This window comes from Diadema antillarum, unplaced genomic scaffold (assembly GCF_040938485.1).
Source record: "Diadema antillarum isolate AM-2024a unplaced genomic scaffold, OU_Dant_1.0 seq00000166_RagTag, whole genome shotgun sequence".
Classification (NCBI taxonomy): Eukaryota; Metazoa; Echinodermata; class Echinoidea; order Diadematoida; family Diadematidae; genus Diadema; species Diadema antillarum.
Window position 1 is genome coordinate 1,479,376 of NW_027271236.1, and position 15,928 is coordinate 1,495,303.

Here is a 15,928-nt window from a genome sequence, read left to right on the forward strand (position 1 = left end):
AAATGTGTTCTTTCATGCAAACTGAAAAGTCATCTGATGGAAGTGTTTGTAGGTTTTTGTGATTTAGCATCACATGAAGTAGACTGTTTCATATAGTTCCCTCTTTCAACATCCCAATCATCAATCTCCATCTTTATGTCTCTTTCTATTTATTTCTTCATCTCTCCCTCTCTCTCTCTCTCTCTCTCTTCCCGCTCTTTCTCCTCCCCCCCCCCCCCCCCCCCCCCCATCTCTATCACTATCTCTCTCTATCTCACTTCTTCTTCTTCCTAGATCTCCTGGTCCTGTTGTACGGGTTGCGCCCCATGTTATGTTTTCCATTCGACTGGTTCCCACCCGAGGAGCGCTGTCCCTGCTGTCCCGGATGTCCCGGCTGTCCCGGTGCATTCCAGGAGTGTTGGAATGTCCCTTGCCCAAACATATTGTCAAACATTTCTTCATACCTGCAACAGCAATGAGAGTACACAGAATATTCTATTAAAGTGCATCCAAATAGGGAAACTGACCAAGGTCCCATTTTATCAAAAGATGTAATCAATTATTAATTACCTGACCACACAGGTTGCCAAAGACTTATGATAGAAATCAACTATATAATCAATAATAACTCTTCATAAAACAGAGCCCAGGAATATAACATATAAATGAAAATGAGCAACAACAACAACAAAATCATGATGGAATCCCATTGTCTATGCTTACTTTCATGCATTAGATATTTTAATGATGTCGAAATATATGAAGAGATGAAGGTTAGTTTTGTGGGTTTTTTTCCATCTATGCACACTATGTCACACACTGACAAACACTAAATAATCTTGTCTGTATGGATAAAGTTAAACATGTCAAAACTTTGTTGAATAATGTAGATCATGAACACATTGAAGAATTATTGAGTGATGATTACATCTGGCAGTCATCAAAAAATGATGAAATAAGCCTAGCCAGAATGGCTTTAACTCAAGTATGTACTCAGTATTTGTATATAATGAAATAGTATTACATATAACAAGCAAAAAAATGTGTGTGCTTTTATTTTTGTGCTGGTTTCACGTTTGCCAAATTGCATAAAATTTCCACTTTTGTAGAAACATAACACTGTAAAACATGATATATTCTCTGTATGAATTTTTCGCAAATTGGAGCCAACAGCCTTTTTTGTGGCATGAAATTTTCGCGAACCGCCGCTGGCATTCAATGCATATAGTGTAGACGAGAACTTTCGCGTGCAATTTAATTTTGTGAATCTTGGCGCTCGCGAAATTTGCGAAATTAAAATGCACGCAAACATTCCTCGTTTTACAGTATGTGATCCCCCCGGCTCAAAACCCACTTAAAGTAGGCCAAAATAAATTTTGACTTTCTACATCGTTTGAAAGAGTAATTTCTAAGTTTTAAAATTGTCTATATAATTCTAACTTGTTAAAATCAGACCAACCTAACCCATTCAAAAAGTGATTGAAATAAGACAGAGTTAGGAGGGGCAGTTTCAGAGAAAAGATAGAAGAGGATTTAAATATCAGGGTCACTTAGGTGTGCTGTGCAGAAGTATCAATGAAAATCACAGTAAAAGCAGCGCCTGTCCGAAAAAAATACGGTTTAAAAAAAAAAATACTAAGACATCAATTTTGGTTTTGTTTGAAGCTGCCAAATTTTTGACAGTAGGTGAAGAAGATAATATGACTCTCCTAGGTATAACAAACTTTAAAAATCCAAATGACAACATCGGTCCAATAAAGAGAATACTTATCAGTGACTTTTTGCGGGTTTTGAACCGGGTGGTCACATACTGTACAAGTGGAAATTTTCGCGGTGTTGAAATTTTCGCGCATTTCGCGCAACCAGAAACTAGCGCGCAAATATTTTTGCCTGCCATACGTTCCTGTGCGTAATGTCTTGATTCCACGGAATTAAAAACACACGAAACTCTTCTGACCCGGCCAAGCGCAAAAAATTAGTTGCGCGAAAATATTCTCTTTTACAATATAGGATGGAGGGAATAAGACAATGATGGAAGACCACTTACTGGGGAGGAGGCCTCCTGGGAGCATGCTGGTACCGCTGGACTCGATACTGGACCTTACAAGCATTGGCAGTCATCGGATTCAAGATGCACTGACAGGCAGCCCACTCCGTCACGTCGTACACCATGTCGTCTTCACGGATGTAGGCGTAAACCTTGAAGAAGGCTGTCTCCTTCCAGATATCTCCCTGTAAGAAGGGTGAGAAAGGATTGATAGGCCCATTCACACACACTGGAAAAAAAGTGTGTTTTGAATCACACTATTTGGTGCCCATGTTCACATGTACCTGGACCCCCCCCCCCCAAAAAAAAAAAATGCAATTCAAATTGCACCGTTATATGATGAAAAATCACAACCAAAACTGCATCGGTTCCAAAGAGACCACACTGGGTATTTGAGTGGCACACCTTTCAGACGCTTGAATGTAAAAAAAAAATGCATCCTTTCAGACATAGAAAAATCTGCCTTGTAATCATGTTCATGAATCGCATTATAATCCTGATTTGAGTTTTTGAGGTATGAGCTTCCTATCAATCACTTAGAAAGTGCTCACTAGCTAGTGCTACACAGGCAGATTGCAGTACATTTTGCACCGTCTGTGGAAGGAACTAAATGTAGGGTTGAGCTAAACTCTGCCTCCTCAGTCATGTTTTGGAGGTCAAGTCTTTCAGATGGGAAGTGCACACCATGAATTGAGCAAATCAAGTATTGAAAACACCTTCGGACCTCTATTTGCTAAAAGAGATTCTAGAATTGTGATTACAATAATTTGTAATTACGTCGATGTAGGGCAACTTGTCAATCAGTTGCAATAATATGCTTTCAGACGCAAGAAATATCTTGCTTACAATCATGATTCTTCTCATGAGAATGTAATTGCAATTACAAGAGAGACTTTTCTACGATCTGAAAGAAGGGAAGTGTTGATGACTTACATCTTTGGCAGGATGGCGGGTGTTGTGATAACTACAGTATCTAGCCGCGTGGATGGGAAGTTCAGTCGGGAGTCTCTTATGCGTTCCTCGGCAAAAACTACAAGGTATAGTGTTGATCATCTGGATAGGGTAGAGAGAGTGAAATTAGTCCATCGTCCCACAATGAGAACAGACAATGGCTGTACGTGGATTCACTTGTTTCAAAATCATTAAGGTACTAAAATTATAAATCATGTGATTGTCTACAAAAACAATTTTGAGCCCATACTAGCCAGCCAGAAAGAAGCATCAAACAAGTGTGCTATTGGATGTTGTACTCTCCTTTCGGCAGAATACATAGAGATACAGAGCACCACAGAGACGATGTCACAGTCTATTTTTTTAAGCATGGTTAGCAACCGTAGTGTTCACGGATATTTGGGCAAAGCGAGGTTGTTGAGAACCAGTTTCCATAGCAATGACTGGCTATAACATCACACTTCATACTCTACAGGGAGTCATTATTACGTTTACATGTTATGCTTATTTATTCTGAATACTTTCTGAATAGGTCTAAGATAATAGTTACGTTCAGTGGTCCCTAACATCGAGGATAGGCTTGTAGTTAGGCACCGTGTAGAGGCACTCGTGGATAGCTACACGTTGTATCTTGAAGTTAACTCGAAGATAGCTATCCATGAGATATCTCAGGGTTAGCACTCTATCAATGAGCTGCAGGGGGTCCCCACTTGTAGTTAGTCATCGTGTGGGCAGAATTTGTTGACAAAAACTTGTAGATAAGCGTAGTTACAGGGGGCAGTGAGCCTATCCTTAAGAATAGCTATCCTCAAGGATAGGCTTCGTCGTGTAAAACGCGCATCGTAGTTAGGGGGGCAGAGCTTATCCTCACAGATAGCTATCCTCGAGGTTATGGATCACCGTCTGAATGTAACTATGGGGAAGTTTGGCATCAACAATCCCAATTAGTATTAGGTCTTACATAACTCCTAAGCATCAAATGATATGCATACCATATGGTAGGCATACAACTATTCAGATCAAGTTTGCTGAGAAATAATCAGATCAAACAAGTGCTTGAAATTGGCATACATGTAGATCAACATAAACATTTCTACAATGTTTGTGTCTAATGTCGTGAACTCACCTCTTCACATTTTCTGTAAAATTCATCCATCTGACAGAAAGAGGAAGAGATAAAAGATAATCATGCATGGTGATCAGATAAAAAATGATTGATACTGCTAATTTCTAGTTCATACCAAGTTCAAAGGGATATCATGAATACACAACAGCATAAAATTTAATGTTTCATGTGAATTTCCTTCTCTACCGTAGAAAATGATCCATTATTCCTGCCCGATACTGTATATGGGTTGCCATATTCACTACTAAATCAAATGACAGGGAACTTTGATTACATTGAACATATTCTTACGTGGTCTACGTATGTCTGTCTGTACCTAGGGGGTCAGCTACAGCAAATATTTATTGATATACTGTAAGCTCATTGGTCATTTAACCGTTATAGTAAAGTGTTCAGTAGACGTCAGTAAGGTCCATCCTCAGTGATTTGAAAAATGTGTGGCCCTCACATTTCAATTATGTATGACATATGTCTATCAGTAGAACTTGTAGACCAACAATTGTATGGCGTAGTTGTCCCCTAAATTCTGTTACCAATACGTTTATGATTTTTTTTTTTTTTGAAGTTGCGAACAATCAAACACAAACTGGCACCCTGTGTTGTCACATTTAAGCTCACCCCCCCCCCAAAAAAAAAAAAAAAAAATTCTCTGTACTATCACATAAGAAATGCTCATTTTCCTATCAAGTCAATTTCCAATTGTGCAAGCACCCTTCTTATACAATCTTTGTACACAACCCCTGCATTACAAAAATACAATTTGTCATTAAAAACAGACTTTAAAAAATTTCATGTAAAGAGCACCTGAACTCACATGCTATATCATGAAGTTGCCAACTTGTGCTTGATTGATCAAAACTTTTTCAAAAATATTTTTTTTTTGTTTACATGAGAATTTGATCAAACTTTAACTGTCCTGTTTCTCAGATTTGTCAGCTTCTATTCACACAAACTAATCTTCATTGTTCAATATTTACCTGTTCTTCCAATTGGTCCTTGTAATTAAGGTCAAAATCATATGTATTCCGTTTATCCTGGAAGAAATAAGAAGTAAAATGCATTCTAAAAACAATTTACACAAATACAAGTTCACTTGTTACATATGAAATGAATGCAATGGTTGTCATTAATCACTACTTTTCTGGAGGTAGGCTTGTAAATAACTTTTTCCAGTTGGTTGTAGGTTTCGTCACTGGAAACACACCAAATTTCACCCTGTGAAACAGTTTGTGAAACTGTTCACGATGAAGGTGTCCGCATAAAAACAGCCAAAATGCTCTTATGTCTACTTTGTGGATGGGCAGATGCATATCGAAGGTTAGCGAGAGTGAAACTGAATTCCAGTGCAGTGTTTCCATTGTGTTTAAAGAATTGCTCTCATGGTGCACAAAGGCTACAGCTCAGGTACACGTACATCAGAATGTACAGCCATAACGCCTCCATAGCAACCGTAAGCTATGTGAATACCTCTCTTCAAGGCCTTGACCATGATTCTTTGTAAGTATAAAAACTATGCAAAGTTTATCCGACTTAGTCAAGCACAAGGGGAAGAAAAAAAAAAAAGAACTAGACCCCATAATTTTCTTTTGTACAGTATTAAACCTTCATATTCAGTTTAACCAAAGATGTACAATTCTAAGATAGTATCTTCACATATATGCATATCTTGTAATGGTTAGAGAACCAAGACTAGAGGCCCACAGAATGACAAATCTACAGAATTTAGCCCCCTCTTACCCCCCCCCCCCCCCCACACACACATCTCCCTGATACATTTCCATATCATGAGAGAGAAAGGCATTGAATTGGACAAATGAACTAAAATGCCAATGCAAATTAAAAGAACTTATCACATCACAGAAATTACTGCATAGATTTAAAGGCTGGTGCACGGCTAATAAATATAGTGTCAAACACAATCTCACAGGGTCGCTCAGGGTGGCGTATGCTTTCTGTAGAATCTGGAAGGCTTCGTTGGCACGTGGTAGACTGGTCTACAGGAGAAGGTGAAGAGAATCAAATGTGAAAAAATCAGCTGACATTTCTTGTTGATAGCTGACATGAGCCAGGGAAACTGAAACTCATATAACATCAGCAATTACATCCATGCAGAAAAGCAGTTTCACTTTAGGATCTGGTATTGATACAAAACTTAAGAAACATCTCTATCAAGAGTGAAATGGCATAAAGGTCTTATCTGTGTTTTTGTTTTGTTTTGGGTGTTGTTTTTTTACAAGATTACAAAGGTACAGTTGTACTTATGCCAATTTCATGAGACAGTTCATGTTTTCTGCACTGTTAGTTTCAATTTATTTAAAGATTTCAACAACAAAAAATTAGTAAAATGTTTTAAGTAGTATATGGTGGATAATCAGGTAGTTGAAAATGTTTCTGTGACATCTTTCAAACTGACAAAAGATCGAAACTAAAAAGTAAAAGACATTTATAATCTAGTAGCATTTACTGTAATAAAAAAGAATACTGAATAAGCTGTTATTTTCATGAGTATTTAATTCACATGAATTTCGCAAATCACTGTCAGACCACAAATTTAATAACACAAGAAAATGTCGCCATGCGCTAGGGTAATAGTGCATTTACAATAGTCCCTGTCAATTTGCGAAGACAACATCTTGCAAAAATGTCCATGACGTCCTCATTTGCAAAAATATCTGTACGCAAAAATGACAGCTCATACAGTAGAAAGCTTGGAAAACTCTGGACCATTTGTTTGACTGATCAATCTGGAATACCGTATGTCCTCGAAAAAATTACAATCGGACCCTCCGCACCAATAACTTTAAAAATAGTGAATTAATTCAAATATACTTTTAGGGTGTGAAACTATAACTTATTACCTACATTTTACAGAAAACTCCATTCCATTTGCTTCAGTGGTCACAGAGAAATGAGGACTTATGTTCAGCATGTCAGGAATCCTTTCCCTCCAAGTTCTGTCCACTGTGTTCACACATTATGCAGTTCCAAGAGCATCCAAGTGTTAAACTTGGAAGAATCAGACCCATGTACCTGCTTTACAACGATTCACATTTCTCTGTGACCATTTCACAAAACTGAATGGGGTTTTCTGCAAATTATAGCTAAGATGTTATATTCAAAGACCCTGAAACAACATGCAGACAGTTAGATCATATTGGAAGTAATCGATGGGAAAATCTGGCTGTAATTTTTTTTGGGGGGACATACTGTACAAACAGCCAAACTGACCTTGTCTGGGTGAACCAACATGCACTGCTTGCGATAGAATTTCTTGATATCATCATCCAAGGCATCCTCTGCCACGCCCAACACCTCGTAATACTTGTCGGGATCGACAGCCAGGAGGCGACGGATTGCCGATTCTTCTGTGGAGGCAAACAGGAAAAATAACTGATGTTAAAACACAGTATTTGTTGCAATGTAAACGAGTGAATATGCCATATATTTTGTGAGTTGCATAATTTTGGCAAATTTTGTGAGTATTGTACTATTTGCGATTTAACAATTATGTAAAAATATCAACTCTGATCCCGACATGAATGTAATGCGCAGATGTACATTTCTCTGTTCATTATTAAACACCAAGATTCCAAATTCAAGCACTCGTGAAATTGGCACGAAGTCCCAAGTCGCAAATCAGACTCGCAAAATACATGGCGTATACAGTATAAATGTACAGGCCTTGTCATGAATGTCATTGTGCTACTAAGAATTCCTTTCCCCGGAATACTTTGCAAAGCTGACAAATAAATGAATCCTCACAGTCTAAGCCCACAAGAGTACCGAAACTATATCATCATGAGAAAAAGGCATATATCCACAATCTAGAAAAGGAATAGCACACACATAACAGTTGCCCCTGCTTAGTCGGGACAACTCAAGCCCTTTGTTCCAATTACTACACAAAATACAAAACAGTCAAATCTGTCTATAGCGGCCTCCCAAGGGAGATGGAAAAAGTGGCCTGTACAGACAGGTGGCCACTATAGACAGGGTCTTCAAAATGGCTTTTCTAATACATAATACTTTTACTGCATAATTAAAGACTAGTGACAAAGCTTCACTCAAAATATGTCCTTAAACTGTAGATACAAACACTATTCCAACCACTTTGCACCAAACTATACAAAAAACAGTTTCATCATTGTTTTCCTGAGGCCCGTTTCATAAAACTTGTCATCAATGACAAGTTGTCATCAATGACAAGTTGTCATAGATGTGACAAGCTACTGAAATCCTTGCATCTGATTGGCTGAGAGCAAATTTGTCATAGAAATGTGGCAGTTGTCACTGATAACAAGTTTTATGAAACGGGCCCCAAAGATCTCATCCTAGCTTTTCACACTCAAATGGAACTGACTTTTGCCATGCACCTCCCCAGGAAACCCACCTGTAGTAGGCAGTTCAATATTTTGTCCTGAGCTGTTGGACTGTGTTTTCCCTCTTCCAGCACCCCGTGAGGTACCACTACCTCCCCATCCTCCTCCCCATCCTCCTCCACTCCAACCACTGTATCCACGGTGCTCCTCCCCCGACTGCTGGCTTCTATACTTGGCCCAGAGCACCTTGCCTTGCTGGTACAGAAACACACACAAGCTCTTCAGTCTGCAAGAGAAACACAAGAAAACCAGAATGTCTACTAAGTGTTTGCATGACAGGCCACTAAACAAACTAAAAACAACCCAAAACAATAGCCTAGACATGTCGTACAAAATGTAGTGTCAACAAAAAAACTCAATCCAACAAATACTTCAATTATGATCTCTTAAAATAGGAATCTTGGCCACTGGTAAGAGGATAGAGTAAATATTTGTGTGCTATGTATGATACCTAGAATAGTTTGTCTCGATGTTGCATTACATACAATATCTCATTAAAATCATCACTGATTTTAACACTATTTGCACAATTGCTCTGGCATTTAGTAAAACTACAAAGAACACACAAAAAAGGGGATTTTTATCAGGATACCTCACATATCTTGCTATAAAGATAGAGAGACGAGAAACCAGACAGGTGACTTGTCGGAATCTTTGAGAAATCTCTCAGCATGTGAATCAAAAACAAATACAGCTTTGAGTCATTTAAACTGACTACCTGTTTCTCTTGATATTCTGAACTTATTTTCATGTGGAAACTTACACAGAGAGGCTGAAGGAGAGAAGGACGAGACACAACAAGGCTGCAAAGAGCACCATCCAGCACAGACCCTTCACCAACTTGAGTCCCAGTTGAAACCACCATTCTACACGACAGAATTCAAGGGAAAAACAACAACTAGTTAATCAAGACATCCACATAAAATTACGCAAAAAAGTAGATTTTTTGAGAAAGATTTGCCTCCTAACAGCAACACAATAAAAATCCTCATAAATGCTCTAGAAGTGAATCTAACCTAACATTAATATTTTGTATACTCTTCAGTCACCTTCACGCTTTGTTCAAAACATACTGTAAAACAAGATACTTTCGCGGATTGAAATTTTCATGAATGGGAACCGACGGCCTTATTTGCAGCATGAACATTTTGCGAGTTGTCTCTAACATCGAATGCATATAGTGTACACAAGATCTTTAGCGTGCATTTTATTTTCGTGAAACTCGGCTCTCACGAAATTTGCAATATTAAAATGCACACAAACATTCCTCGTTTTACAGCAAATCTGAACATTTGTCTAGCATTCCTCAGCCACTGAGAAGCCATGCCTATTACCTCTTGTCTGTGTGGTTTTATCAGACAATGAATGTCTGTTATCAAATTCACTTGAGCACTTAAACTATGAATGCATATATGCACATTCCATTCTCAGCAGTGACATATTGAGCAGAATGACAGTTAGGCTGTGATTCAGTAACCTGCATTGCCACATCATAAATAAAATAACTCTTCTTCTTTTTTTTCACAAACTCCAGTGCTGACAATTTGCCACAAATCATTGAACAAACAAGGCTCACTGTTCCTTGTTATAAAACACGAGACATGCAGATCTAGCATTTAACTGAGCCGCCCTTTTCGCCTACATGACACACCACCTGAAGACCTTGGGCAACACCCTCCAAATTTGGGGTACTTGGGCACATCCTAGATGCCCCCTATGGGACATCATCACTACTTGTACAAAATAATGATTCCCTCCCCCCACTGATGCTTCCTATCAACTTTAGTCAAATCAAGCCACCAGTTAAACAGTGAAAATGTGAAAAAGTTTATCCCCGACGGAAGCCAGACAGTGAACGACTGCAATAGGTCACTGGTGCAATCCTGCGCAGAAGAGGTAAGAATAAAAATACTGATTGACTAACATGTGAACAAATGTCCTCCTCTAAGAGTGAATGAAAAAAAAGTCATTACAGAATTTCATATCTGATCGCGATTTTAAGTTGCCAATCTGTGACAAAATTTGATCAAAAAACATTGAAGGGAATATTCTAATAGGAAGTATCATCCACAAAAGAAATTTAATGGAAACTATGTCACGGAGCATGTACACTGCAACATAGGGCAAACAAATTGAGGAGTCAAGCTCACCATCACTGATTGGTCTGGCAAGATCCTCCTCAGCATCCTCTCTGAGGCCATTTTCCTGTGCTGGTTGGTGCCTCTCCCTCTCTTGGGTAGATGACTTTGGTCCTTCTGATCTCGTCTGGGAAGATTTCTGGGTCTTCTCTTTCTGCCGAGTGTTGTGTTCTGGGGTCCTTGTGTGCTGTCCATTTGGTTGGCCATAGGTGGCTCTTGTAGGCTTCTTTCTAGAGTGTGCCTCCTGTTGCTCCTTCTCTCTCTGCTTCTTCCTTTCCTTCTCTTTCTGCTGGGACATCCAGGAGGTCTTGAGTCCTTCTCGTAACTCTTTGGCAGTAGATGGGTCAAACTCATGGCACTTCTCTTTTCTTGCCTGACGAAATGGACCTGCAGTGAAGGGTATGTTATCACTCTTTTCTGAAGATTTCCCCGGACTCTGTGAGCTTCCTTGAGTGTCTTCTTCAGATGAAGAATAATCAGTGCTGCTATCATCAAATGTTTTATGAAATGCACTACCGAGTGATGATTTCTCATCCTCCTGAGAGGTCTTCCAGAAGACATCATGTCCATTTGATGAACCTTTTGAGGAGACAGACTTGAATCCATGTGACATGGCTCCAGTTCTGGTCTGGTCACAGGAACCTGTTGGCACCTCATCCCGAACTTTTTCTGACTCCTGAGAGTGCTCTGCACATGTGGCATGAAGTCCCTGTGGTTTGGCCCCCTTAGTGGTATGGTGAAGGGCACCCTCTGCATGAGGTATACTGGAGGACTGTGGTGGGGTGAATCCCGATGCATTTGTACTGCCTGCGGCAGAATCCCGTCTATAGCAATCTGCTGAGCATCCAAAGGGATGGTGGAAGCCATCCATGTGGGACTCTCCGCTGCATCTTCTCTCCCCTTTGGCTTCAGGACTTTTCCTTCTGCTTGTGTCAGATCCATTCACTGCTCCTTTGGATTCCATGGATTTCCCTGGACCTTGGTCTGAAGACTTCCCAGAGATGGTGGTTTTCTCATGCTTTGAGTCAGAAACCCTACAATCATCTTGCATGATGGATGATGTTTGGCCAAGTTCCTTCCCTTTCATGATAGTAGAACACTTTGATGCTGTTCCTGTGTCAGGGTTTGAGGATGTTAAGTCTGGAACCCTTGTGGAAGGCACGTGTTGGCTTTGATGTGGAGGAAGGTCCTTGCTGCAAATGCTCCCATTCCCTACTTCTGCATTCATGGCTGTTATATTAGATCCAAGCGATCTTGTTTGGCTATCATTTGTTTCACCTGACCTTTGTCCCATCTTGGATTCTTGATCTGCAGCTTGTGTCTTTGCAGTGTTCTTCTCATGCTGTCTTTTCTCAGTCAAACCCTGCCTCTGAACTTTCTTGTCCATTTTCACAGAAGGACCTCCAAATATCCGCTTTGGGTCAAAGAAAGGAGAGCTGACTTTGGCATCTTGTGCCTCCTCACTTTTGGTAGACTCAAGTACCTGCTGTTTGTCATGGGCAGTGTTAGTTTTTGAGCTTCCAAGGTCCTGCACATCACTTGAAGCAACAGATTCTTGGACAAGTTCTGCTATGCCTGCACCACCAACTGATCCACTGTCCTGCTGCACAAATTGCTGACACTGATCATGACTTTCCTCTGGAGACCCTTCCTCAAGAGCATTGCCCTCTGACACATGCTGCGAACATGAATCTCTCAGTTTACTCTGTTCTTCACTTCTTGCACTGAAACCAGACTCTGCATTGCATGACTTCACTGTCTCTCCTACTTTTCCGCAATATGCAGCTTCAGAATTGGCACTTCTTTCAGTTTCTTCTGCTTCACTTCCTGACCTCCTCTGTGTGGCCACTGCACTGTCCGTGAGTCCAGATTGCACTGTGCTTGAAAGACTCTCTGATGCCAGACATTCATCCCTTTGAGAAGTGGGAGTTGATATTGATGACCTTTTGCCAGGGAGGTGAGGTGTTTCTTCAAAGGCCACTTCAGACTTTTCACATGGACAACTTTCATCTACAAGTGGTTGTGACAAGATTGGGCTGGTAGATTCCTCCACACTACTCTTTGGCAAGATTGGTTGTGATGAGTTAACTTTGGCTACTGGGGTCTCCTCTCGAACACTTGGAGACACCTGTCCACATGTGACCACTTCTGCAGTGCTTTCTGCAACTCCTCCTCCATTGTGAACTGAAATGACCTCTGCAGCACCATTTTGCATCCTGGAATTAGTCCCTTCAGAGTTTTGTTTCCGTTTGTCTTTCGGCCCTTTTGGCTTTCGCTTTGCTGGCCTCAGCTTTCCATTCTTGGATGCAACACCCCTTGTTGTTTTGTCTTTCAGTGTCTCTGGAGCAGTAACAGGATCTGAAAATGATCTGATCTCTCTGATTGCACTTCCAAGAGTCCGGCCTGAGTCATTTTGATTTGAGTACTCTCCCATGTCTGATGCTGTGTCGGGGTACTGCAGGTCATTCACTTCATCTGGAGTTGATGCAGAGTTTGTTGATTTATTGCTACTAACACCGTCATCACTGGACTTTGCAGCAGCTAATGCACCATTCCTCTTTACTCCTTCACAGGCACTTGGTACCCAATAAGTCTCCGTGTCAGCACCTATTTCTCTGCACTTTGCAGCAACTGGAGTAGTATTCTCATCTGCAGTACTCGTGCGTTCCGGGACAGCGTTTATGCCTTTGACAGTGCTATCGACAGACTCTGTGCTGGACTCTCGGCTGAATTGAGGAAGCTCCTTGTTCCGATATCTCTCCAGGAAAGATGCTACGATGCTACTTGCATTGTCTGGAGGATGACCATGGTGGCCAGTAGCCTTGCTCTTGACATGAACACCAGGCACAGGTGAAAATGCGATGCCTTGTTTTTTCCATTCATGTCTCTCTTGAATTCCTCTCATATCTGCATCCTGCATCTTCTTGGCAAACTCATCTTCTGACAGTTCCCATTCATTGATTGGGTGGTGATTGGCTTGCTGGTGGTCTGCAGCCAGAGAAGCTGAATACTGAGGTAAAGAGTAATCCTGATTGGCCCAGTTCCATCCTGCATGAGAAGGCTGGGAATTCTGAAAAGAATTGTTTAGACTGTCATACGGAGACCATGGGTATGTCATAGACGAGGGTACATGAGCTTCTCCATTGAAAACCCCTGTAGTGGCTCCCATGGTACCTTCAGTCCCACACTGTGGTGCCTGGTGTGGTAAAGAGCCAAATGTAGGCGTGGTGGAGTGAGCCCACTGCTGTGAATCCTGCTGGTGGTTCTGGTTGGCATCACCTGCCAGTCCAGCAGACCTGGCAGACCAGATGCTGTGGAATGGACCCAGGGAGAAGGATTCCTCCTGCTGCGCCGAGAGAGTAGAACCATTCCTGGAAGACTGCCAGCTGTGTTGGGAAGATGGTGGGAAAGGGGGTGTGTTCAGCACCTGGTTGGGCCTCCCCTGGTGCTGAGCTTGGTCTGAGGTCACTGGCCTACCTTGGTATGGAGATGAGGGGTACAGACACTCCTAATGTAGGACAAGAGAGAAACAAACACACACCATAATTACTTTTGCGCAAAAGTGCAATGAATTTTGACCTTGACCTCTCTCCACTTTCACTTTATGCAAATACTTGCATATAATTCATTTCTATTCATACAGAAGCACAGTATCTCAGATAATTTTCAACTGAAAGTGTCATTTTTAGTCAAAGTTCAACAACCTTTGATCCTGTGGTACTTTTTCCAAATCAGCACATTTACATCTCATTCATTGTGGGTTAGGAACCAAGAAAATCCACTAAATATCTAGAATTTTTCTCTCCTCCCCACCCCCCCCCCCCACAAAGAACAACAACAAACAAACAGACAAACTTGATAACAAAATCTGTTTAAGCGGATGAACTGAAAACCCCCAAAACATATTGCTCCTACAAAGAGTCCAGGGGCATTGTACACCAAAAGCAACAATTGTGTGTCCTATGACATCATAATAAGGGTAGGGAAGGACTTCACTTGGAATAACAAACCCAACAATAGAAATGATAATCTGGAAGTATTCATGTTGCCGCTACACATTTCACAAAGCATATATGATCGTGAATGTATCCCAAAATTAAGTTAATGCGGATGGTAATGGCAATTAACCCAGACTATGGCATATCAACATTCTATTTGTCTCGTTCCATCATGACATCAGTATGTACATGTACAAGTTTGCATAGCAGGACTTAAGAATAATTCATTTATAAATTTTATCTGCTTTATAATGGAATAACTAAGCACTCTAAATACAACGTACTGTAACTGTGTGACTGAAAATAAACTTTGCACAATATCACTGCTGGGCAGCCTTGCAATACTTTTTATGACTAAATGGTACGGTTTATGTCATATTTTGACATGTTATATGATATAATCTGTCAATCACTGCTAAAGAACTATATGACAAAAAGATGATGCATGGAAACATCAAAGTTATGCTAGCTTTTAAAATCTAAAGAAGATCAAGTTACATGTGTGCTCAGTCAATGTCTTTGTCTATCACATACATGTACACTCCTTTCACAGACACAAAAATATATGTACTATCTATTTCTGAAGCAATGCAATTTAATAGAACATTTATTTGCATTTCCCACATACACTCTTAACTACATTGTAGGACTTTAACCAGTTGAGGACGGACAGGTTTTGCTACAACACACATTTCCCATAGACACCTGCCCGAGTATACTCAGGACTCGTCCTCAACAGGTTAATATCCAAAATTCAATTCAATTCAATTCAATTCAATTCAATTCAATTTAATTCAATTCAAAATTCATGTAAAGTGTTCTAAATTTTGACAGATAGACAAATGACATTCTGGAATTTGCTGAAACAAGATTTTGGACAAATTCTTACCATGGGACAATGCCAAAAAGTGGTCAAATATTCAACATACAATAACAAGCCCAATCTTGGGCATGAGTCAAGAGGTCCATAGATACTTACATCGGCAGACATAGATCTCTCAGAACCTTGAGGGAATTCCCCCCGGCCACTGGATCCAAAGAAGCTGGCATACATGTCGCCAAAACTATACGACAAACAAATAAAAAAGGAAGAAACGTAATGATAATACGCTCATACACAGATCTCCATTTACTCACTCATCGGTGGGAACTATACAAAAATATGTTTTTCAGTGCTTTCTACAAAAAATATTGCCAAATATTTAATTTTTTTCAATATCTACAATATAATTGTGGCATTAACTTTTAACCCATCACATCATGGGAAATCTAGCCTCAGAAATTATCATCTTGTATCTAAATTGGCTCCT

General features: G+C 40.2%; 1 protein-coding gene across 1 annotated transcript in view; it reads right to left on the reverse strand.

Annotated features, from left to right (window-relative positions):
* Window positions 1-237: 237 nt before the first annotated feature.
* Window positions 238-15,928, reverse strand: part of LOC139728158 (uncharacterized) — a 31,864-nt gene continuing 16,173 nt past the window's right edge. Inside the window, exons 2-12 of the mRNA XM_071639123.1 lie at window positions 15,598-15,682; window positions 10,633-14,128; window positions 9,246-9,348; window positions 8,494-8,708; window positions 7,332-7,468; window positions 6,029-6,097; window positions 5,081-5,137; window positions 4,104-4,133; window positions 2,960-3,079; window positions 2,027-2,211; window positions 238-443 (exon numbers count right to left, since the gene is read on the reverse strand). Of these exons, the coding sequence (XP_071495224.1) occupies window positions 254-443; window positions 2,027-2,211; window positions 2,960-3,079; window positions 4,104-4,133; window positions 5,081-5,137; window positions 6,029-6,097; window positions 7,332-7,468; window positions 8,494-8,708; window positions 9,246-9,348; window positions 10,633-14,128; window positions 15,598-15,682 (4,687 nt within the window). The 3' untranslated portion in view covers window positions 238-253. The remainder of the gene's footprint in view (window positions 444-2,026; window positions 2,212-2,959; window positions 3,080-4,103; window positions 4,134-5,080; window positions 5,138-6,028; window positions 6,098-7,331; window positions 7,469-8,493; window positions 8,709-9,245; window positions 9,349-10,632; window positions 14,129-15,597; window positions 15,683-15,928) is intronic.